Source organism: Engystomops pustulosus, chromosome 2, assembly GCF_040894005.1.
Source record: "Engystomops pustulosus chromosome 2, aEngPut4.maternal, whole genome shotgun sequence".
NCBI classification, from domain to species: Eukaryota; Metazoa; Chordata; class Amphibia; order Anura; family Leptodactylidae; genus Engystomops; species Engystomops pustulosus.
Genome location: NC_092412.1, coordinates 246109170 through 246134314, shown reverse-complemented (window position 1 = coordinate 246134314; position 25145 = coordinate 246109170). Strand labels below are relative to the sequence as shown.

General features: G+C 46.4%; 1 protein-coding gene and 1 long non-coding RNA gene across 9 annotated transcripts in view; one reads left to right on the top strand and one right to left on the bottom strand.

Moving 5' to 3' along the window:
- The window catches only part of LOC140119548 (uncharacterized), a 32808-nt gene extending 19347 nt beyond the window's left edge, over positions 1–13461 (top strand). The window contains exon 3 of the long non-coding RNA XR_011853390.1: positions 13208–13461. This is a non-coding gene — a long non-coding RNA (uncharacterized lncRNA). The remainder of the gene's footprint in view (positions 1–13207) is intronic.
- The window catches only part of ITSN1 (intersectin 1), a 54829-nt gene extending 32933 nt beyond the window's left edge, over positions 1–21896 (bottom strand). For 3 of the 8 annotated variants that reach the window (XM_072138698.1, XM_072138705.1, XM_072138704.1), the window contains exons 1-9: positions 21712–21895; positions 8766–8828; positions 8415–8507; positions 6764–6827; positions 3189–3349; positions 2569–2748; positions 1373–1469; positions 1187–1287; positions 108–171 (exon numbers count right to left, since the gene is read on the bottom strand). In XM_072138698.1, coding sequence (XP_071994799.1) covers positions 108–171; positions 1187–1287; positions 1373–1469; positions 2569–2748; positions 3189–3349; positions 6764–6827; positions 8415–8507; positions 8766–8796 — 791 coding nt within the window. In that variant the 5' untranslated portion in view covers positions 8797–8828; positions 21712–21895. The other 5 variants (XM_072138707.1, XM_072138700.1, XM_072138699.1 and 2 more) reach the window with 5 other exon arrangements.
- Between the last annotated feature and the right edge of the window lie 3249 nt (positions 21897–25145).

Genomic DNA, 25145 nt, shown 5'->3' with positions numbered 1-25145 from the left:
GACAGAGCAGGGAAAGTCCTCACAACCTACACATAGTACTGAGAGGAGAACAACAAGGATGTAAAGAGAACATCACAGCCATGTCATATCAGCCATAACCCACTTACCATATAGTAGCTAGCTGGGCTTGTGGTAAACTAGATTGCATAAGTATAGTTCTGGCTTGAGGACCTGAAACGTAGGAATCATTACCATATATTATTCATGGCGCACAGACAATAGACTTCAAAACAACAACATTTCAGGTAGGGACAACATTTGCATAAATCTTTATCTACAACTTGGCCTACTCTATAAATGAGGCATCACAGACCTCATCCATGTGCCCTATATGTCCGTGATGGTGAACCTTTCAGAGACTGAGTACCCAAACTAAAACCTAAAACCCCAAACCGGCTTATTTATAACCAAAGTGCCAACATGGCAGTAACTTATTGTCCCCTGCTCTGTCACATCTCTCAATCGTATTTGCGTCCGGAAGACGTCAATAAAACTGTAAGGCTACATTCAGACGATTTATGCCCGCCGTACCACAGTACGGCGGGCATACATCAGCGCTGCGGAGAGGAGCAGAGGATGAGCGCAGCTCACCCACGCCCCTCTCCAAAAGGATACATGGCGCCCTAGAACGTAGAAAGATAGGACATATCTTTCTACGGGCTACGGAGCAGTACAGTACGGGCTACGGAGCAGTACAGTACGGGCTACGGAGCGGTACGGTGCCGTATGTGTTGCACTGTACCACTCACGTACGGTGCCGTGAGCCCATAGAAGTGTTTGGGGGATGTATATCGGCCGTATATACGTCCCCCATACATGTGTGTGAATGTAGCCTAAGGAGGAGGCTGTAGCATTGCTCAAAGGTCCAGGGCAGCCTGCAGGAGGAAGCCCTGAGTCCTGACAGATGAACCCAGTGAGGTGTCCTCAGAGAGGGCTGTAAGGGGCACCCCTGGCACCCATGCCATAGGATCGCCACCACGGCCCTATGTGGATACATGGAGAATATGAATGGGCTCCACTAACTACAGAAAAAAAAAAACATGCATACTCCATTCAACCATACACCAAGGAACCAAAATTTTCCCTGGAGTATGGCGATTATTAGTACCAATATATAGCCAAAATTAGTTCATTGACTGGAGGGTTACTGGATGGAAAGACTCTAAACTGAGAGGGATCTTCCTACCTGTGAGGTGTCCGCTCATGGTTTTATCGTGGCTGTTGAACAACTGTCTATACTTCAGCCTTGAAGACTGCGGTACGGCCCAATCCACCACCGGAGGGGTCCTACAATCGGACCAGACAGATCTCATCATACATCAGAGCGCACAAGTGATGGTCATGCATTGGCTCGGGCTTTAGTTATACTTACACGGGGACATCAAACGACTGCGCTTTCTGCAGGGTCTTAGTGTTCATTTGGGCTCCGGCACCGGAACGGCCGAATGACGAACTCTTTGGCAATGTGGCTGCAGGCAGAGAGAGACAGATATCACTGTGTGCACATTGCTATCTACAGTTTTACCTGGTTAGTCACAGCTTCCTCTTTCGGAAAAATATGATATTCAGCAGGGTCACTTTTACTGAATAATATCATGTTCTTCCTCTACACAGTACAAATATCTCCCGCTCTGAGAATAACACTCAGAGGAAAGATCTTATTATATGTGTGGATGTTTGTTAGGTAGCAGGGACACAAAGCCGCCTGAACACTCAGTACAATTAGGATCTACCATCATTACCATAAAGAAATACAACAACAATTATGAAACGTGATCCATAATGTAGCAGCGATACCAAATATATGTAGCGTCTGAGTGCAGCAATAACCCCTCTAAAGACACTGAACCTGCAGGGGGGCAGCTTTGAATCCGCAAATTAAGACAAGGACCGAGACATAAAATTGGATCCAACTCAACTGCATTTAGTATGTATGGTGTAGACAGTAGTATGGAGCGCAAGAGGTTCAACTATTACTTGAGGTTATTCGATTAAAGAAAATCTACCAAAATCCATCCTGATATACCAGGGACATTACACATAGTCCCAGGCACTGGGACTGTGGTATCTTCTTATATTCCATCTAAAATAAATTTTTAAAATTATGCTAATAAGCCTGAATGGCTTCTGGGGGCGTTACCAGAGACCATCTGTGCTTTAGCTTTACAGGCTGTTACACTGTTCAGGTATACTCCCCCCACCCCCTCCTCTTACTGTGTGCTGAAACTTCCTATGCTGCAGTGAGACTACATCAGGTAGAGGGAGAAGTATAGAAAGAGCAAGGGGATAATTATATGAGCTTATTTTAGAAGGAATGAGGCCATGGATAACAAATATAAGATACCACAGTCACAGTGCCCAGATCTACGAGTAAGTGTCATATTTTAGAAGAAACACTGACACTACGAAGGCTCCCATCAAACAGCACCTTTATCTCAGCTTTATGCCATATGGACCACAAAGACACAATGTCACGTTTAATAATGAGCTCCATTCACTATTTCTTTAATAAAACAGCATAATAAGAGAGAAGTGAGATGCAACGAGGATTGGCGACAAGCAGCGTACCCGAATGAGCAAAAGCAGGAAGAGGCTGGATGACGGCTGGCGCTCCATTAGCCATGGGTGGCACTGCTGCTGCGGGAACAGAGGACACTAAAGGAGGAGACATCCCTACTACTGGAATGGGAGGCATTGGCACAGGGGCTACAGCAGCAAGGGGCGGCATAGCGGCCATGCCACTTATACCTGGAAGACACAAAACAGGGCAGCTTGTACATATGGTTATGAAGGAGAACAGGCGGAGGTCACTTGTAGGACCCCTAGCAATCAGTCACTTATCTATCCATAAGACAACATAAGACAACGTCCTCCCAAGTTTCCAAGTTATCCTCTATCCAGTGGATAAGGGTTTACAATCTTACTGGTGATGGTCTTACTGCTGGGACCTCTACTGATCACGATGATGGAGGTCCCTTATCTCACTAAATGAGCGGCAGACTGACTCCTGCTACATACAGATCAGCAACAAACATGCTCGCCCTGCCCGCTCTTGCATTTAGTGAGACCAGGATCCCCCTTCACGTGATCGATGGAGGTCCCAGCAGTCAAACCTTCACCATGTCAATACTGGATAACACTGAAACTTGGGACAAGCCCTTTAAGTTAACAGCTTACATGACACTAACCAAAGCTTGGCGGAGCTGGCATGGTGACTGGCGGCTTCAGCATGGCGGTGGGGAGAGCGGAGGGCAGCGGGTATCCTTGCAGCTTCAGTTTGATCAGTTTCATAGCTATGGAGAACTCCAGCTGGTCCATTCTACCATCATTGTTCATGTCGGCCAAAGCCCTGGAGACAAAGGAATACAGACACGGGGTTACAATACATCTTGTGTTTGGACGGCCGCCATATACAGGCAGTCCCCGGGTTACGTACAAGATAGGGTCTGGAGGTTTGTTCTTAAGTTGAATTTGTATGTAAGTCGAAACTGTATATTTCATAATTGTAGATCCAGACAAAAAAAATTTGGCCCCAGTGACAATTGGAGTTTAAACATTTTTTGCTGTAATGGGACCAAGGGTTATCAATAAACCTTCATTACAGACATCTTACAGCTGATTATTGCAATCTGGGACTATGATAAAGCATTGAGCAAGCTTAACCAGAGGTCAGAGGGGTCTGTCTGTAACTATGGGTTGTCTGTAAGTCGGGTGTCCTTAAGTAGGGGACCGCCTGTATAACACACAGTACCGCCACACGGAGCACCGGCAGGAATATACATATACTGAACAAACCGAAAATACTAAAATAATGAAACCAAGAGCAACAGAGTGATTACTAGGGGGGGGGTCTGGACCACAGGAATCAGCACAAGAACAGGGGACGCTGACTCCCCCCGATGTGTGATCAGGGTACAGGTTCAGAATGAAAGCCCCATCCCCCGCACATCTCTAAAAGGGGTTTTAGATTTTTAAAAAATCATCATTCCAAAACGATGCCCCCAGCCGCCTTCAGAATGAGGGCGAACAATTCCCCCTGTTCGACCAGTAGTACCAAGTATTTCCGAATCTGGTTCCTCCAGAGAAATCTCCGGAGCACACGATGAACTTTAAAGATTTAGGACACTAAAGTTATTAACCCTTTATTCCATTGTAACGTATAAACTGGAGGCAAAGCTGCAGCACTACGAATAAATACAGCAGAATTTGGTGCAATACATGTCAAAATCTCTGCAACAGAATTTGCATTTCAATGAGGATATAATTTGCATTTTAATTATACATGCACCAAGTGCAATATCATTTGGGGGGTTTTCCAGGTAAATCTGACTGTAAGTTACTATATAGCTATAAAATGATCAGTGCAGCCATCACAGATCTATCCACAACTTCCCTTATGGGGAGGAAAAAATGTTGAAAACTGCGGATGCATGAAGATGAAACACATAGAAGAAAATTAGGTCTAAAGTGCAGCCGAAAAATAGGCTGCATTTCCTATTGATACCATTGGTCCTCAGCTAAAGAAAAGCAGGGGCGGGGCTAGAGATCAGCAGAGGAGGTTCACACCATTACCCATAATCCTTTGCAAACACTAACGGGTGCATTCGGGCAAATCTGACGCTCCCATACACATGGAGTGGCAGGACACAGGTTCCTCCTGGTGCTACACCAATTACTGGGAATGTGATCCCTGTTCTCCAGATCCCTGGGGGTCCTATTCTCGTGATCGGTGCAGGTCCCAGCAGTCGGATTCTCAATCACCTTGTTTTCACCTATACTGTGTCTAGGGGATACAAACCTTTTAAAGGGATTTTCTGTTTTGGTGGAAAAAAAAAAAAAAAGTGTCACCTAGTTTCCTAGATTCCGTATCGCTCCCTTAAATGCCGGTCTTAAAGGCGCAGGAGTCGTCCAGTGTCAATGGCGTCTAGGAAGGCGACTTGTTCCGATCCCAAAATCATCTTTTTCCACTTCTGGTGCGGAGAGAACTGACCCCCGATACAGTTTGCTTGGAGTTTAATTGAATTGTTGAGCAACTACTTACTACAATGTTGAACTCTATAGAGAGGGGGGGGGGGGTCTCTCCTCTCAAGATGGACCCTTGGTGAGGGCACCACATTCATTACGTGTCTGACCCCAAGGTCTTGTATACAGGGAACCTAACATTGTCAGGGTTAGAAATGGACGCTTCTCAGGAACTCCCTTCATAGAGAAACGTACAGAATTTTCTTCTATTTCACTACATAAACGTGTCCCCATCAGGGGTTTTCAGCAAAAGCAGTACATTTTTTTTTTAAATGACACCACCACCACCTTTCCCAAATAGTCCAGAGCTGGAGGCCCTGCCAGCCGTAGCTAAAGAAATTCCTGTTGTGTACACAGCAGGGGGCACCCATTGGGGTGATACACAGTATATTTTACAGTGGTGTTCCTATGTTGCCATATGAGACTATTACACGGTATAGTGTATGATTAGTAGGGGTCTTAGTTACCTTCACCAATCCGGATAGGAGTTTGTTACTCTTTATTTCCCTTATATCAGAATATCCTTCTAATGAAGTCAAGTCCCCATAAAACAGTCATAATATATAAAACATCAGTGGTGTCTCCTATTAAGCCTCTCCATAAGGCGTTGCAGTGTACCAGCACAATACATTTCATCTAGCGCTGTTACTCCAAGCAGATTTCGGGAGATTCTTGGCCACTTTCCCAGTAATGGACTAAAGCAATCATGAGCAAATTGTATTCACCACACACACGCACGAGGCTGGAGATGTAATGTCTTGTAAGAGGAAGAGACGGGACTTGGCTTCTCTCTAGGGAAGAATAAACACGTTGGGCCTGTCCTGGGCAATAAACGGAGCAGGCGGAGATCTTGTACAATTTAGTGATCAGATGGAGAGGGGGGGGGGTGTAGTCGCAGCACATCTGTAGAGCCGCTTAGTCCCGGCAGGGCGATACTGTACCCGTCACAGGAACACAGATGCCAATTCAGAGGATGCCAGTCACTATAGAGGGGCACTGTGGTGCCATCTGCCCAGAAATAATGTGCAAATGAGAAGGAGCCATTACTGAGGCGTGAGGGGGCTATCAACCTATCTATAGGCATGGAGACAAAGGAGCCTATGGGGAGAAGTCTCACGGACTGCACAGGGAGCCAATTTGGGTGTGACTGTCGCCTTCTCACATCTAAACTAGCAGCACCCACAGGTAGAATAACCTTTCCCTCTTTCATGCGAAATCTCCCCTATGGAAAAAAATCTCTCTCAATGTCAGACAAATATGACTCTTCTCACCCCATTTACACATGAGACGAGTCATGGTTAGTGGTTGCAGGTCACTTCAGACACCTGGTCTCCTGTTCTATAGAACCTGTAAACTTGCTGCTGGTGTTATATTAAAGATACGAATCTCATCTTTCATATCACATCAAGCTTATGGCTCGGTGAGCTACAGAATTGGACATACAGGTAGTTTAATTAAGGAGAACTGGATTTTTTTTTTTTATCTGCCATTTCCATTTCTAACATGGTTAAGTGGTCTGTATAACTGGGTATGTAGCTCACTAAGCCGGATCATTGTCTTTAAAGCATATTTGTAGGTACCATAGATTGAGCCGTCTCAACTAAATTTGATGGCACAGATCAGGAGCATGGAGGTGGTCACCATGGATGATGGAGCTTAGATCAGCAGGGGGGGTCTCAGGACTGTAACTCAAGAAACTTTGCTCATAACATGAATCAGTACAGCATGTGATAGTGCTTACCATATCTGTGCAAGTATGGGTGGGTGCAGCCCAGACTGGAGGAAGAAGTTTCTGGCCTGGTCTCCTGCGGGGGAAAAGAAAGTGAAAATGTTATTGAGGAATGAAGAACACAACCTGAACTCAGTGTAGTTATCAACGCAAGCGGCTATGTCTGCGGTACTGGTCCATTTGACATACAGAGGGGACTACTACTACCCCAGCTCTGCTGGCTACATACTATTAGAGTAAGTTTACACAAAGAGATTTAAAACTGAGAACTTCTATACAAGTAGGTAACGCGGTCTGTTCATCCCCATATGGCCGTCAACAACTGGACAACCCACTCCTATAATGCCCTGGCCAGCATTTGATAAGATGCTGGATCCACTAGAGGGCGCTGCCGCAGTATTACATGAGCTGTATCTCCAATGTGTATTAGGAGGGATATCACGGATAACTGTCCTCAGTATACGCCATGGACAGAGCACTCATCTGTTGACTTTGCTTCCCATAAATCACTTGTATAAGGACGAGTCATTAAATGAATTTTTCCAATTATCCATAATCATAGATATAGTTATTCCAGTCCGCATAATGAGAGCAGGAGATGGAGAGGAGTCAGCTGTGATTTGTGTAATGATCAGTCTACATTTGCAGAACCCACAAACATCCCATTAGCCAGCGGGACATGGCGGAGGAGCAGGGGGAAGATGCCTGGGATCCATACGGTACACGGTAATGGGCAGGTTAACGTAATCAGTGCCTACGAGCGCGGCATCAACTCGCTGCAATTAATTACTGAACGTGGGTGGAAGGAGAACATTTCAGGAAACAAGAGCATCCAGCGCTCCGGATTAATCGGATTGCGAGTGAGATTAGCGGGACAAAATCCCATTACTGGAAGGATGTGAAGGACAGGAGAATTTCCTACAATAACTGGTCTCTGGAGCCACACAATGAGCAGTACAAAGGAGCACATCTTCTATCTACAATTCCAACGGAGCTGTAGAATTTTGCATGGACTGAATCATAGACTTATAGGAGAGGATTATATATAGTTTGTTGTAGCTTGGACACCATATAAATATATGTTGTCCAAACTACAACAAACCACCTCTTATTTAACGCAAAGTGCCAGCAACTTCTTCCTCCCTGCTCAGTCACAGTTTTCTATTGTATCAGCGGCCTGAGGACGCCAATACAGTAAAAAGAAGTTGAAGAAATTTGGATTATCATAGTATCTGGGTTTACTGAACAGAAACAATCACAGGGCCGCGAACTGAAGCTCTGGTGATATTTCAGCTCTGTCCACACCTTTGTGCTCCTCCTGTAGACCCAGAGAGCCGAAGACGTGTCACTTTACAACAGCGCTGAGCACGGCACCTCCTGGGCTTCAAGAAGAGCCCTGGAGTCCTATCTGGTGAGCTCTGTGTTGGGGCAATGGCCTGCGTAACCACAGAGAGGGCTCGGACCATCTATGTTACTGTGCCATAGGTTCTGCACCACCTCACTCCTGAAGAATGGAGGAGTGACAGCACCGTCTCTGACAGTCCCGTAAAACCGGATGTTGAAGGAAGTAAAATTGCCGGCCTGTGCCGCCCACTCATTAGGGGGAATCAGAGCCTTACGACAAGCCTAAAGCATTTCCCCCCCACCCCATAAGTCACATTACCTGTAATATACCCCGCCGTTGGCTGGAGTCCATGGAACTGCTGGTCATGTTTCGCCCTTTCCTCCAACGTTATTGCCCAGATGTCCAAATTCCCTAAATAAAATTAAAAAAAAAGTAGTAAATATTTGGCAATCATCAACCAATCACCGGCGTCTTCCAATTTTTGCGTTGCGGATGCGTCACTGCGAAAACCTCCTGATTTCTCATTCACAAATACAGCAGCGCGTTCTGTATGGTCCGTAAATCCAGCTGCGCCAGGACTTGCGGTTATCACATCATAAATACCTCACATCCAGAGACAGGACTACAACCCCCAATGATTATACCCAGGAGGGGAGAGAATCCACTTACCCCCAAATGGCGCAGCTGCAAATTGGGCCATGACTGTGCTCCGTTCAGCTGGCTAGATAGTACCTGCAATACACAGGGGAGAAAGATTAGCGAAAAATGAAATTATTGGGGGAAAAAAAAAAAAGAAAAGAAAATGAATGTAGCGTAATTCCAGACACATCCTGTAGATAAGGGTGGCGCTGTTGCTAGAAGCAACAAATTTAGTCCACGCTATAGATTTGCAGCACCCTGACACCTCCACCACCCACTTATATACCCTCATATAGGGTTAATATACCACCACAGTGGTAACAGCCAAATACATGAAACCTTTCATTATTACAGGGGAAAATTTTAAATGTAAGAAGTGACCCGATTGGACACCATGAGTAACCCCCAACAGAACCAAAGGCCTTGTTTACCAGCACTAAACGGTAATACCGGCCTAGTTACTCGCAGCAACCAATGAGAGCTCAGCTTTTATTTCATAAAAGGTACTGAATAAATCAGAGCTGCTCTGTGATTGGTTGCTAGGGATGAATGAGTTTTCACAATGACTACTACTACCACTACTAACAGTACCACTACCCATCATCACCATAATCATAGCAATCATCATAATCATATTATTAGTCTGCACAGAGGCCGCCGTCCTACAAATATCATCCTCCACCGCCCCTTTAAGGGAAAAAGCTCTTTAATAAGATCCATAATGTTCCAGATAAATTATGGATGTCCTGGGTGTGCAGAGAAGATGAAACACATTTAATAGGTTTCCATCTGCTGACGGACGCCGCTCTGTTACCGGCCTGGTAATGTAATAATATCCGAGTGATGTGTCCCCCATATTACAGGTCACGGGGGGCCACACACAGGATGCCACGTATCCTCCACGTTACAATTGCTGTTCCTCTGTTGCTCTGCCTGGCAATGCACTGATTTCTGGGATGTGCAGTGCTCTGCTGACGCTTCAGGTGTGGAGGTCCGACAACCCACTACCCCGTGTGATCTGATATCTGAATGTTACCATGAGAAGAGGGGATACTAATTTTTGTACAGTTTTAATGGAAAATGCTTCGGGTCAAAAGGTAGGGGAAGTGTAAAAATAAAAATATAAAACAAACAATAAAAAGACCACAAAAACCAAAAACAACCCACACAAGGTTAAAAGGACATCTACAACCAGGATGAAGGACTGTAAACCAAGCGCACTTACATGCAGGTGTGCGTCCCCTCTGGCAGGGTCTGCTGTACTTTAAGCTTCCTATGCCCTTGTTTTTCTAAAAGAAATGCTTTAAATTATGTAAATATGCCTCAGGGCCTCTGGGGTCCATAAGTGTTAACAAGCCTGGAGCCCCTCAGGCTCATTTACATAATTCTGAATATCTTTTTTTTTCCTTAAAAACCAGGGCATAAGAAACTTAAAAGAAGAGGGGATCCTGCCAGAGGGGGCACACACCTGCATGTAAGTGCGCTTGGTTTACAATCCTTCATCCTGGTGATAGATTTCCTTTAACACTACACTACAGAGACACACGATAACAAAAAGTTATTTCAGGATGCACATAAAATGCCCTCTAACCTTTACAGGTGACCTTCTCTCAACTTTTTTAATGTTTCAATGTTTTTGCATAACTTGCAGCTCTAAAAAGGGGCCTAACAGTGAAATTCACACCAAGCACTTGATTCTTAAATCTCCCAATACTTTACATGGGTCAATAAGAATTGGTATTTAAACAGTCCTCCTTATCATGCTGAAAATGGATGGATGATGAACGGCTAATGTCATCTTAAGGAACGACTACACGGGAGCTCATCAATGTTGCATCACTTTCACTACCTACACTTTCTCCAGACCCAAATCCCAACGACCTATGGGACCAGCTGAGACGCCTTGTAGAGACTCGTAACTCTCCACCCCCCCCCCCCCCCTTCAATAGAAGAGAATCCACAAGACTCCTCCACAAAGCTTCCTCCATTGTTACGGTCTCTATTGTCAGGGCCATCAATGGAGGATTGTCCTCTGGAGAGGCGGCCACGGTCCACTGACTTCCCTGTGAGCGGTTCCCAGTATCTCCGCAGTCCTTCTCTCCGCCACCTCATTCCCCACCATTATTCGGGAAGCTAATAGACGGCAAAGTTTACTCTACAGAAGATGGAGAGAGAAAAGGAGCGAACGTGAAAAGGCCCAAACAAAGGAACGGCCGGGACAAAGGGATTCTCTGGGAGGACGCCAGGACACCATGTGCGAGAACAAGTCACATCCAGAATCAAGTCACTCAATCAGCCCGGATACGACTATTATAGAATGTGTATATATATATAGTATGGGTACTGCGTTTCGCCCATTCAGTGACAGCAAGCATTAGGTCACCATATGATAGGAGGCATCCGGCTCTGCAAGACAGAATACTGTTTCTTGATATAAATTATATGTAAATAGTTTTGTATTAGAACAACTTGTAATCTCTAGGGAAATACGGTAAGAGGGGAACTGGTGGCTCACGTGTCGTAACCTACACAACCACAACTTCTCCATTCGTGCGTTAAGCCGCAAAGATCTTCCGATTACTGGGGGATAAGAAATCTTAGGCGATTGTTCATTATCCGGTGACAGAGTCCGGTGTAGATGGCAGCCAGGGCGCGGTTGTCCATTTATCACAAGATTTCCATGCAGAATAAGAGAGGGACTGTACTATGTATAAAGGGGTCTTCTCATCTGGGCATTGATATTTAATTCACCTGCATTATAAATAAAGTTCTTCAATTGGGTGTTATTACAAAAAATTAGATTCTTATCCTTGGATATGACCACCGCTGCTGGCAGGGATTGCCCCACCCCCAAAAAATGATTTGTAATTCTACAATCTGTTTAGAAGAGAAATGTAATTTTGTGGATCTTGAGTCACAGCCGTCCTGAATCGCTGGTCAGGCCTCAATAGTACATCCTTGGATACTGCTGGAAGAGCACAGTGGTGGTAGTATCCAAGGACAACCATCTCATCTCTAAGGGACAAGACGGCTACATTTATGGGACATTATCTTCGCACATGGACATTTATTTTAATAACATGCAATTGTAGAAATGTAAGTATATGACAGATGAATTAAATGTGAATGCCAAGATGAGCATACCCCTTTAAGTGTGGATGAAGAGAAGGATTTATCCTCCCGATTTGTATGGGATGCTAAATTATACAAACATCATGGTTTGTGATGTGTAGAATCCCCAAAAAAACCTAGAATGAAGTCAGTGGGAATGAGGATGATGGATGACCCCACAGCCCCCATTCCTCCGGGTTACCCTGACTGCACGTCTCCAGAACGGTTCCCAGTGGCGACGGAGAAATCCATTTGCCAGGGCCGAGGCGTCCAGAGTAAACACAGCTGTGGCCTCTCCCATGGATCCGCACAGAACGCAGGCAAACATTTCACATGTGGGTGTCCGGGCAGGGGCGAGCGAGTCACAGGTCTGATATACCGGAAGGAGGGAGGGAGAAGCAGATACCAACATCGACTTAAACAAGTTCTACCAAAGATCCACAAAGTGACATTTCTCTTCTAAACAGGTTGTAGAACTACAAGTCTCAGGAAGCTTTTACACCGGAGGTTACAAGTCTCCAGAACACAGGTGCCTGGATGTAACGCAAGTTCTATAGATTTTAGTTACAAAGTAACATTAATATGTAACAAGAAAGACAAACTCGGCAGGAATGTGAGTGGCGGGTGTGCAGGTTACAGCTCTGCTACATCATCACCGCGTCCCCCCCCCCCCCCCCCCACACACACCGCACTGGATGCTGGAGGACGTTACCCTACAGGATATTTTATCCTCATTTATACTAATGCAGACGAGCAGCCTGCACCCCGGCGCCCATCACATACACAGCACATAACACAGGCCCCAGGGATAAACTCCAGGAAATTCCAGGGGAGGTCCACCAGCCCAAATCCCCCCCAAATGTGTGGTATACAGCACTTTAGCAGCTGCTGAATGTTTTCACAGTGTCCTAAAAAAAAAAAAACCTTATCAAACCTACTCCCCCTTCGGGTTTGGCAAGAGAAAGATGGCGGCCGTCTGGTTTGGAAGGGTTGTTGAGTGGTAGGTCCACTTAGATGCGGGTCACAAGAGAAGGAAAGCAGCGGTCCATCATGATTTGGGAAGGGAGAGGGGTGTGAGAGAAAGATTGAGGCCCACCTGGATAGGGGTGGGGGTGGGCATAAGAGTAAGGGCTAAGTGGGCGGAGAGAGAGAGTGGGGCGCAGAAACATCTGGATTGGGGGGCACACAAGAGACTAGGGGTCAGGATGGCGGATGTGATCCAGAGGCCGGCATGGACCATGTAAAGTATGGGTGGCATTGGTTAAGGTTATATAGGAGAACTATTTTGATCTGAGGAAAGTGCACGATTATTCCTTCCTGACGCATATTGTGTAATCAGCCGAGTTAAAACGTCTTTACAGATGACACAGATGGGAGGTGAGACCCCAGCACAGGAGGATAAGAGGGGGCAGAGAAATCAGCGGCACGTGCCATCACTCGGGGCTTTCTGTGGTGATGAGACTTCTGCAAGAACAGGAGCCGGCACCGGAAAAGGAAGGACATTTCCAGAAGAGCAAAATCAGCAACTCCGAGGAGTCAGCGGCCGCCTGCACGTCCCCGGGGGCATCGACTTCACAATCCTCCGGCCCACGTCACATCACTCACTGTCCTCATAATCAGATCAATTACATCTATATAAAGGGAATGTGCAGTGTTATGTGTGGTCCCTGGAGAGACGTGTAATCAGACCTGTGTGTGTTAGTAGCAGCAGGACTGTGAAATATAGATTTATACTGGAGGACTGTAATTTATCCAAGTGTCCTGACACTGCTGTGCCCTAAGCTCTCAGCAATCACCAAAATCTTTTCACTTGGAACTCTGCTTTATGTTTGGGGCCGTGAAACAGCCCAATGCAGGAAGGTAAGTGCACAGCAGTGTGAGACTCGCCAATCTCAGGAACAGGAGTCCATTGACCTTCATCCTGTGGCTGGGCCTAAGGCAGCAGTGGCCGCACATTTGGCTTCACAGCCAGCGCTACAGGTATCGATCCCCAGATCCTCTCTGCGGGGGTCAATGAACATGTGGTCCCCATTCAAGACTAAAGGAGAAATTTAGATAAATGCAGAGACCACCTGTTTATATGGCTCGGAGCACAGTAGGGGGGGGATCCTGGTTCTTAAAACAGGTGAGGGTCCCAGAGACGCAGCTTTCACGTATCCTATGGGTGTCAGACCCCCAGTGACTGCCTAGACCTTTCCTCTGCTCTACGTTCTCATCTTCTAATGACCAATACATAGCAGTGGGGAGCAGTCACCATACACAAGCCTGGCACCGCTCACCCCAGCACTGCACTTCCTCTCCCCTCCATCTGAATTCTCTCCCCATCGCCTACCCGGGCACCTCCATTGCATTCAATCCTTGCCAACTCCCCGCTGCCCCTTATTTAAGCATCAATGGAGGGGACGTTCCTTCCAGGCAGCATTAACTAATGATTACACAACACGGACACAATGCCCGGACACACAGCAAGTTACAGGCTATAACGCTGCCCGGGGTGTAATCCTCCCGTGAAAGCACTGCTGAGGGTCCTGCGTCTGTGCATTACATACTCCACTGGGGGGCTACAGTGCCTAATCTTGTTTTATACCTTCATGTTAAACAATAAAATTCCTGCTATATGAAAGCATCCACTAGGGGGAGCTAAAGAGCGACCTGCGTACAGAGTTATTAGGACAAGAAGCATGCTATCCTGCAAGGGCCTAGGATGGGGTATGGAGCAGAAATCTACTACAGGCACCGATACAATTTGCTGTACGTCGACAACCTCTTTAATTAAGGACTGAGAAATGCTGGTCACTGAGGGGGTTAAACAAATGTCATCCTTGCGACCAAAACCCTCAACGCAGTGCAAAGGTTAAACACTGCGAACCACAGCGAAAATGCCTCTGATTTGAGGTGCTTTTGTACATGTCAATGTTATTGGATGCGGTCAGGGCTGGAGCGTCCCTTTAATTCAGAGTTCCCAGGTAAAACAAACAATAAAACAATCACCTGTCACTCAGTCTGCGGCATTTATGGCTTCTGCAGTCCGGATGCCACATTGACAGACGTATTGATAAGATTTACCGCACGGGGTCACGTCTACGTCCCTGCATACAGGCGATTTCGGAAGCAGAGTCATCCGGAGTCTTCGGATTTACATGGAACACAACATGTAACTTACAGCTTAAAGGGAACCTGTCACCAGGTTATAGTCGGCTAAACTCGCGCCCCCTCGGGAAGGGGATGAAATGTCCTTTCTAAATTTCCCTCAAATGAGTGAAAATTGACCCATTTATTTATAAAAGAAAAAAAAATCTCAACCAAAGTCATGTGCCAATGAGCAGACAAGAGTCATATTTAGCCTGAGAGGAGTCGAGTTTGGAGGCTGCAGGAGGCGGGGGTCACTTCAGGCGCCCCTCTCTTTAGTTGGAAACACTGTGTCATATTAAAGATAAGAATCTCATCAGGCTTGTGGTTCTCTGATCTACAAATGGGAGCGGGATGGTAATCAGATTTTCAGCCGCAGTTCGCATTTACAGCCATGTCTTTAATTGTCCGTATCTCACAGAACCATAAGCCTGATTCGATCTGAAAGACGAGATTGCTATCATTAAAATGACACCAGCAGCAGGTTTATAGGAGCTACAGAAGAGGCATCTGAAATCACCCTCCCCATGCAACCTATAAACCTGACTCATCTCAGGGAAAATATGACTCATCTCCACCCATTGTCTCATGACTCAAGGTAACGGGGAAGAGTTCAAATAAAGGAGGGCATTTTATAAAGTGCATTTCATCCCATACCTGATGGAGCTGGTAGATTAATGTGGTAAAAGCTGGCGACAGGTTCCCTTTACCAAGCAAGTCTTCTTCAGCTGAAACTATGTGGTTTTCTACAAATTTTATAAACAACCTGTACCTAGTCAAGATTTTATAAATCTTGGGAACGCCCCGAAAACACAATCTTGTCAATCATCTCTGGAAGAGAGCCCCGGAAGAGAGCCCCGGAAGAGAGCCCCGGAAGAGAGCCCCGGAAGAGAGCCCCGGAAGAGAGCCCCGGAAGAGAGCCCCGGAAGAGAGCCCCGGAAGAGAGCCCCGGAAGAGAGCCCCGGAAGAGAGCCCCGGAAGAGAGCCCCGGAAGAGAGCCCCGGAAGAGAGCCCCGGAAGAGAGCCCCGGAAGAGAGCCCCGGAAGAGAGCCCCGGAAGAGAGCCCCGGAAGAGAGCCCCGGAAGAGAGCCCCGGAAGAGAGCCCCGGAAGAGAGCCCCGGAAGAGAGCCCCGGAAGAGAGCCCCGGAAGAGAGCCCCGGAAGAGAGCCCCGGAAGAGAGCCCCGGAAGAGAGCCCCGGAAGAGAGCCCCGGAAGAGAGCCCCGGAAGAGAGCCCCGGAAGAGAGCCCCGGAAGAGAGCCCCGGAAGAGAGCCCCGGAAGAGAGCCCCGGAAGAGAGCCCCGGAAGAGAGCCCCGGAAGAGAGCCCCGGAAGAGAGCCCCGGAAGAGAGCCCCGGAAGAGAGCCCCGGAAGAGAGCCCCGGAAGAGAGCCCCGGAAGAGAGCCCCGGAAGAGAGCCCCGGAAGAGAGCCCCGGAAGAGAGCCCCGGAAGAGAGCCCCGGAAGAGAGCCCCGGAAGAGAGCTTCGTCATAAATAGTAACCGGCTTCTAGATTGTTCTCTCTTCATGCCAACCCCATGTATTAATAGAGCGGCTTCTGATAAGACTCCATAGCCGGGGCCACACAACACAAAGATGACTGATTACATTGTAGGAAAATATGACCCCAGAGTAACGAAGGAGCCGTCACACCCCGAGCCGGGCACCGCACACACCCGGGTTCAGCCAGGGGACACCATAGACGGATCTATCCAGACCCTCAGCAGCACTTCTCCTGTGTGAGGCCACTAGTCGTAGAATGACATCTATAAGTGACACGTCCCGTTCTTACTGCACCATGTGAGCCGATTTCCTAATTTAAAAGGGAACCCATCAGTAGTTTTGAGGCCGACTGGTTATCAAAAGCTTAAAGGAAATCTCCCATCACAATCCATCCTGATAAACCAGGGACATTACTCATAGATCCCGGCACCGGGACTGTGGTATCTTCTTATATTTGTTATCCATGACCTCCTTCCTTCCAAAATCAACTTTTAAAATCATGCTAATGCTCTGGAAGTTGTAGCCCCTCTATGATATAGCTTCACAAGCTGTTACACTGTGCAGGAGCACTTCCCTCTCCCACCGTGTCAGATTACATCAGATAGACATAGGGGGAAAGTGCTGAGGGAGCAGGAGACAGTGTAACAACCTGTGAAGCTACCGCATGGAAGGGCTCTGGTAGCAACCACAGAGCACTTCTTGCTTATTAGCATAATTTTACAAGTTGTGTTTAGAAAAAAAGGAAGCCATGGATAACAAATATAAGTGACTTCAGGAAAGTTTGGACCCCTGGTGTATGTAAAAGGTGTACTGGCCTCAGCGACGCCACGGTCCGAAGCGGACACAAGTCATCTGACCCCCAGTGCCTTTAACTTACCACCTTTGGTTATCTAATACTAAACGGGCTCAGGAACTGCACAAAGGCATGCTGGGGGTTCAGAGGCCCCAAAACTACTGACAGGTTCCCATAAAGCTAACAAGGAACTGCTGGTGGAGATCATTTATGATAAATTAGGAACAGAAACGTGCGCGGAATCCATATAAAAACATAATGTGTCACATAAATAAACACAAAGTCAGAGGTGCGGAGAATCCTCTACAAGGTAAACGCCTAGAAGATGATTTTTAAGTCCGTCTGAAGCTTTCAGCATTTCTTTAAAGCCCCGACTCTGGTCAAACCTGAAAATTCACATTTATTCACATATAATCCTCTGCCATGAAGGTCAACCTGTAGAGAAACTACAACTCCCAGCAGGTTCTGACACACATGATCTATCAGGGTAACACCACAGGCTGGAGAGATAACCGTATAGAGACTGCGGCTCAAGTTCATTACATACAGGGTTTTAGTCTATGGCTATGTGTAGGTGATGTTAAAGGGAACCCGTCAACAGATTTTACCCCATTAAACTAGCATCTCTCTCAGGGAGGGGGTGAAATTCCCTCCTTATGTGAAATCTCAGACATTAACATAACAAAAATCACCATCAAAGTCATGTGACAATAAACAGAAAAGAGTCATGTTTTACCAGAGATGAGTCAAGTTTATAGGCGGCAAGGGAAGACCGTTCTATAGAAACTAGAAACATGCTGCTGGGGTCATATTAAAGACAAGAACCTCATTTACAGATCGGAGATACAGGAATCTAAAGACAAGGGAAGAAATTGGATTTTAATTTTTACGCTCACATTTCAGACCAGATCAAGATGGAGATTGTTATCTTTATTATGACACGAGCAGCATATTTTTATGTGCTAAGGAACAAATGAGAGGGGCATGTGAAGAGACTCTCTCCTTGCAGCCTCTAAGAGTGACTCATCTCAAGTAAAATATGACTCTCCTCTGCTCCCTGTCGCATGACAGATTTTGTATAGGTGAGCATTCACATAAAAGACGGAATTCTAGAAAGGACATTTTGCCCTCTCCCTGAGGGGGAGGGGGGATAGTTTAATGGGATACAATCTGGTGACAGGTTCCCTTTAAATGGGAAAGAGTGTGGGGGAACTACATTAACACTTAGGACAACCCCTTTAAGACTGAATACATCACACTTAATGTGAAGGGGCATTAAAGTTGGATTTCAGAAGACTCTCCGTTGCGGCACAAGTGGGTACAAATCCTTAATCAGGAATATTACACCCATCACCCTATGTACACGCACTCTCAGACTGGCCGGGCATGCATGGCTTTGCAGGTAACGTAGGCACAACCATCACATCACTCCATGTGCCGCTACATATCCACATCGCACATCCTGTTCCCTCGTGCAAACTGCGGGACACTGCAATGGGGCCAGATACACAGAACAAGAAAGGGTTAACTGTCCTGAAAGAAATTCCTATATCAGGGACACAGCCTGAACATTCGCACAATCATTTGGGGTCTCAGATGTTGGATACGTCCCCCTGCAAACATACAATCAAGCAATTCCAGGGGGAATAACAGAGTATGAAACAACCTGCCAGAGAGGGAATCCCCGTAAGGAAAACCCTTTATCCATTGTCTGGTTGGACATAGTGTTTCTATTTTTTTATAACATTTTCAAGATCTCTGCTTGCTGTCAGCAGATGGGAAACCTCTCCTCTACATCAAACGACTGGGGAGCTACAGAGAAGTAACATTTCTCACCCCTCAGATGGACACATTTTACCTGCACTGATACATTGTAACAATCAAGATGGAAGAGATACACAACTGCTACAAACCAGGAGGTCAGGAGTGGATAACTACAGTCGTACATCTCAGGTTAATAAAACTGATAGCTGTCAGTGAACACCGGGATATAAGTTCCTGCCTCCCATATCGTAGATCCAGGGCTCGAGTCCCATCATAAACAAAGTACAAGAACAGATAGAGAATTACTTAGGTCATCACTTATGAGACAATGATACAGCCATTCACTGACAGCAAGCCACAGATACCAGGTATACTAGAAAGCCGCACAATACAAAAGGCAGAAAAAAAAAAAAAAAAAAATTCATCCTCTTCTGTCAAACATTGACAAACCCTGTTTCTTCGGACCCGTTCAGACAGTGATGATAGATCCGTTTTACGGATGGATGTGGGTGCAATGACTCCTACGCAGAGAGTCACAGGGGCGGGACTGTGTGTGACAGGGAGTCCTGACAACTAGGAATAAGACTGTGGCCGGATCTGTCGCTTATAAACCAATAATGAGAGAAAAAACCCTTCATCCTCCAGAGGAGAAAACCCCGAGGGGTAGTGGGGTTATGGGGATGATCAGGATCCTGAGAAAGCTGGGTTATAATATGTCAGGTTTTATGACAGATTTCATCCAGATATAAGAAATAAAAGACAGAATGGAAAAAAATAATAAAATATTTAAATCAATAAAGATAAATGCCAAAATAATAATGAACTCTAGTTATTCTTTGTTTTGGAGGTATTCGGCAGAGGTTGAGTTCCTGGTAATTACTGAACGACAAATCTGTATCTCATCTTACTACGCTGCCTGTCCTCTGTTATTCCTCCTAGATAACATTCTGCATTGTTTCATAGCACACTGTGTCAGCCCTTTGTTATTCCTCCTGGATAACATCATGCTAACGTATCTTACTATCGTGTGACGGCCCTCTGTTATTCCTCCCGGATAACATTCTGTATCTTTTTTTTCTATGCTGTGTCAGTCCTCTATCATTCCTACTGGATAACATTCTGCATTGTATCTTACTATGCTCTCTCACCCCCTCTGTTATTCCTCCCGGATAACATTCTGCATTGTATCTTACTATGCTCTCTCACCCCCTCTGTTATTCCTCCCGGATAACATTCTGTATCATATCTTACTATGCTCTGTCGTACCTCTGTTATTCCTCCAGGATAACATTCTGTATCATATTTTACTATGCTCTGTCGTACCTCTGTTATTACTCCTGGATAACATTATGTATCATATCTTACTATGCTCTGTCATCCCTCTGTTATTCCTCCCGGATAACATTCTGTATCATATCTTACTATGCTCTGTCATCCCTCTGTTATTCCTCCTGGAGAACATTCTGTATCATATCTTACTATGCTCTGTCATCCCTCTGTTATTCCTCCTGGAGAACATTATGTATCATATCTTACTATGCTCTGTCATCCCTCTTATTCCTCCTGGTTAACATTCTGTATAATATCTTACTATGCTCTGTCATCCCTCTGTTATTCCTCCTGGTTAACATTCTGTATCATATCTTACTATGCTCTATCGTCCCTCTGTTATTCCTCCTGGAGAACATTCGGTATCATCTCTTACTATGCTCTGTCATCCCTCTGTTATTCCTCCTGGAGAACATTCTGTATAATATCTTACTATGCTCTTCGCCCCCCTCTGTTATTCAGGAGGAATAACATTCTGCATCGTATCCTACTATGCTCTGTCATCCCTCTGTTATTTCTCCTGCGTAACATTCTGTATCATCTCTTACTATGCTCTGTCGTACCTCTGTTATTCCTCCCGGATAACATTCTGTATCATATCTTACTATGCTCTGTCGTACCTCTGTTATTCCTCCTGGTTAACATTCTGTATCATATCTTACTATGCTCTGTCGTACCTCTGTTATTCCTCCTGGTTAACATTCTGTATCATATCTTACTATGCTCTGTCATCCATCTGTTATTCCTCCTGGATAACATTCTGCCTGTCTATGTTATGCGTCTTTACCATTTCCTTGTGAAATATCTGCGTACAGGGGCAGATAACTCCCAGCTGTCAAATTAGTTAAAAAATTAACAGGAGGAATAACATAGGGTCAAAATATAGGAAAAGATGCTCCGGAATTGTTATTTCCTGGGGAATACACGTAACAGATCACTCCGGGTCCCCGTTACTGACGTCACATGACCTATTCACCGATCCATCATACATAATAATCATTGATTTAACCCCTGCCGGTAAGGACGCCGCTGATTTCCAATAAGCTGGTGACATTTAAGCCGTTTTTTTCCTTCCTCCTCATTGGCTGGTAGGTGGCAGCGGTACTAGGATAAGGTATGGGTAGATGTGATGTCATAGCGCAGGAGTGACATCATAAGATAACGGGATATAGTGATAATGACCCCACGGGCCCTGCCCTCTGCCGGGTGACACTGTTAACCCCTTCATCAGCACTGCCTGCAAGAATCCTATGAGGAAAGCAGAGAGCGGTCCCCTCCCCCTCCATTCCCTCCCTCACTGCTGAGATGAATGGGCGCACACCCGTTTCGGGTCACCGGTTGGAGCCGCTTACCTCATATCGCTCTGTGCGGTCACATTGAGGTAGAGCCGCAGCGGCGGGGGTGGCTCCGGTGTGACATGAGCTCCGATGTGTACAGGACGGCAGTCACAGCGCCCCTCACCCGCAGCACCTCCCAGCTCCTACCTACTACGACGACACACCATAACCCGCTCACTGACGCCCTGGAGGCAGGCAACCAATCAGCTGCATCCTATACCACGCCCACAGTCAGCCTCCGCCTATCAGGCGCTTCGTTCTATTCTGCGGCATACCTCCGACGTCATCAGCGAAGAGCCCGGAGCACGTGACTGCGACAGCTCCCAAGCCGCGGCCATTTTTAACCCGGGCACTAATCCCTTTCTTCCCTGTCTTAAAACCATACATCACCCAGGCCGCGCTGAAATATTTCATGTATCACAGCAATTTACTTTACAAGATTTCTTTTTTATATCAGTCTCCGGTGACCGATGTAATTAACCGCAATTAAATATTACATATTACAGTATTTTACTTCCTCCATAAATATTGAAGTTGTAGAAAGACGCAGAAATACTATCACCACTGTAGGTTTTTCTTTACGACCAGAACCGGTCCCCGCCATAAGCCGTAATGTACGTGACCCTTGCCAGGATCAAAAATGGCCGCTGGTGTGTTGTCACGTGACTCGCCGTGTCACGTCTAGTCAGGCAGATGGGGGAGGATGGTTATGCTGCGGCTGCTGTTGTGCAGATGTTGTCCCACCCGTGCCTCGACCCGTTATTTAGCTCCACAATAGTTGAAAGCTCCAATTTATGACATATATGTCCAACAAATGGTGCATTATTCATCACGGTGACACAAATATAGGTTGCTATGGGTAACAGGACGTCTCCTTTAATAAGTGCAGCTAATTAATATACATATTTCCTTAAATAATTAGTAAAATAGCAGTTATCAGATCTCTCCCTGCAATGTCTGTTTCTAGAAAGCTGAATGACTACTAACAAGGCTTCTATTGCAATGATCAGATTAATTGCAAACGCATATGTGTTTCGGTCAAACCCCCCTCCCACTTTCGCTTTGTATGCGTTTAAAAACGCCACGGGGGAAGGGCCCAGAGAGATCATTGAGGGTGCCTTCCCACGTGGCGTTTTTCTCACGTTTTTAAACGCATCCAAAACGCATGCGCTTTGGTCAAACCCCCTCCCACTGTCGTTTTGAGTCCACCACCCGGACTCAGCTCCATCTCTATCAGCCCAGCCTGAATTTACTACCAGGCTGTGTGTAACCTTCCTACGGACCACTCTCCATGACTCTTCCAGCTTGCCAAATCTGCTGCTAAATCTGCTTTTATCATTTGGCCATTGCCCGCTGTTCAATAAAGAACTGTAAGTTGATTTGCACAATGTTGCCTCTGTCTGATCCCTGGATACTACTACTTACCACCACGGGGCTTCCCCATCCATCACGCAGGGACTCATCCTTCAGACACTCAGGGGTTGCCCCAGGGACAAACCAATATCAGCCTCTCCCTCCATATTTCTTGCACACACCACCTGCTGGAGACCTGCCAGGCTGTAAGACAGCCCTCCGGTCCCCATACCAAGCACCGTGACCACAGCGTGCCCAAGGCCGCACTAGCCAGCCCCTCCAGTATTCTGGGCCCCGGCTGACTCCAGGCCCCAACAAAAGGCTAGGCCCTGGTGGGAGATGTTGCAGATCCCTGAGGTAGAGGCAGTTGAGAGGGTCCCTGAGGTAAAGAAACTAAAGAGGGTCCCTGAGGTGGAGGAACTAAAGAGCGTCTATGAGGTAGAGGAACTCAAGCGAGTGCCTGGGTTATTGGAAGAAAGAGGGTCACTTAGGTAAATGAACTAAAGCCGGCCCCTAGCTAGATGGTCCCTGAAGTAAAGGAACTAAAGAGGGTCTATGAGGTAGAGGAACTAAGGAGGGTCTATGAGGTAGAGGAACTAAGGAGGGTCTATGAGGTAGATGTACTAAATAGGGTACCTAAAGTAGAGGATACTCTTAGGTCAGAAGTCTTAAAGGGAGTCTTCCAACAGTTTTTACCATACAGAACTGCAGCCAGTGTTAGGTACTGCTCCTGGAGAGCTCTGTTAACATACCAGGGCAGTCCAGTGACAATCCCGGAATATAAATCTATTTTTCACAGTCCTGTTGCAACTAACAAAACAGGGTACATTGTTACATAGATCACAAGGGATACTACTTAACACCATCTAGAGTTATACATTGTCAAAACTTATTAAGGATTCCCTATGAGAGGGTACCTGGTGTAGCAGATCTATAGTCACAGCTGCCCACCTCTGTATCCTGCCTTAATAAGTCAACACTAGAGATGAGTGGACTCATAGGGGCAGATTTATCAAGCAGTCTGAAAGTCAGAATATTTCCAATTGCACATGGCAACCAATCACAGCTCCCCTTTAAAATATTCATGAGCACTGGTGAAATGAAAGCTGAGCTGTGATTGGTTGCCATGGGCAACTGGAAATATTCTGACTTTCAGACTGCTTGATAAATCTGCCCCATAGTTTGGGTTCGGACTCACGAATAGCCAATCCTTCAAATTGACTCAAACTGAAACTAGTCACCTCATTTCAGCACCTAAAATACAAGTACCCATCATCTCTTGCTTGGCACGCCACTCATCTTCATACTCTGGCATCAGACTCCTCTGGTGTAATCACAGTCACCCCTCACAGGTAGCCCCAAATTTGGTGTAGTTAGGAGCACACCTCGAAATATGAAATAAAGTCTCCCGTGCACTGGCTATAGGATATCTCTTATACACATACACAATTGGGGGGAGATTTTTGACGCATTCCATCGGTTTCAGCCTTGGTTACATTGTGTTTACACTTCATCTGCTAAAACACAATGGCGGTCATTTACTAAGGGCCCGATTCGCGTTTTCCCGACGTGTTACCCGAATATTTCCGATTTGCGCCGCTTGTACATGAATTGCCCCGGGTTTTTGGCGCACGCGATCGGATTGTGGCGCATCGGGGCCGGCATGCGCGCGACAGAAATCGGGGGGGCGTGGCCGAACGAAAACCCGACGTATTCGGAAAAACCGCCGCATTTAAAAACCGAAAATGTGTCGCTTGGGGAGCGCTCACCTTCACCTTCTATGGGATGGTGCATTCCGGGGCGTTAAGATTATTTTCGGCGCTGCAGCGCCACCTGGTGGACGGCGGAGGAACTACCATCTTAAATCCCAGCCGGACCCGAATCCTGTGCAGAGAACGCGCCGCTGGATCGCGAATGGGCCGGGTAAGTAAATGTGCCCCAATGTAACCTCAGCATGTGATCAAGGCTGAAACCGATGGAATGCGTCAAAAACGCATCAAAACACGTGATGCAACGCATCGTGTGAACGCGCCCTTAAGCTTTATTACAGACACTTTACAACTGATCATTGCAGCCTGGGACTAAGGCCGGCGGCA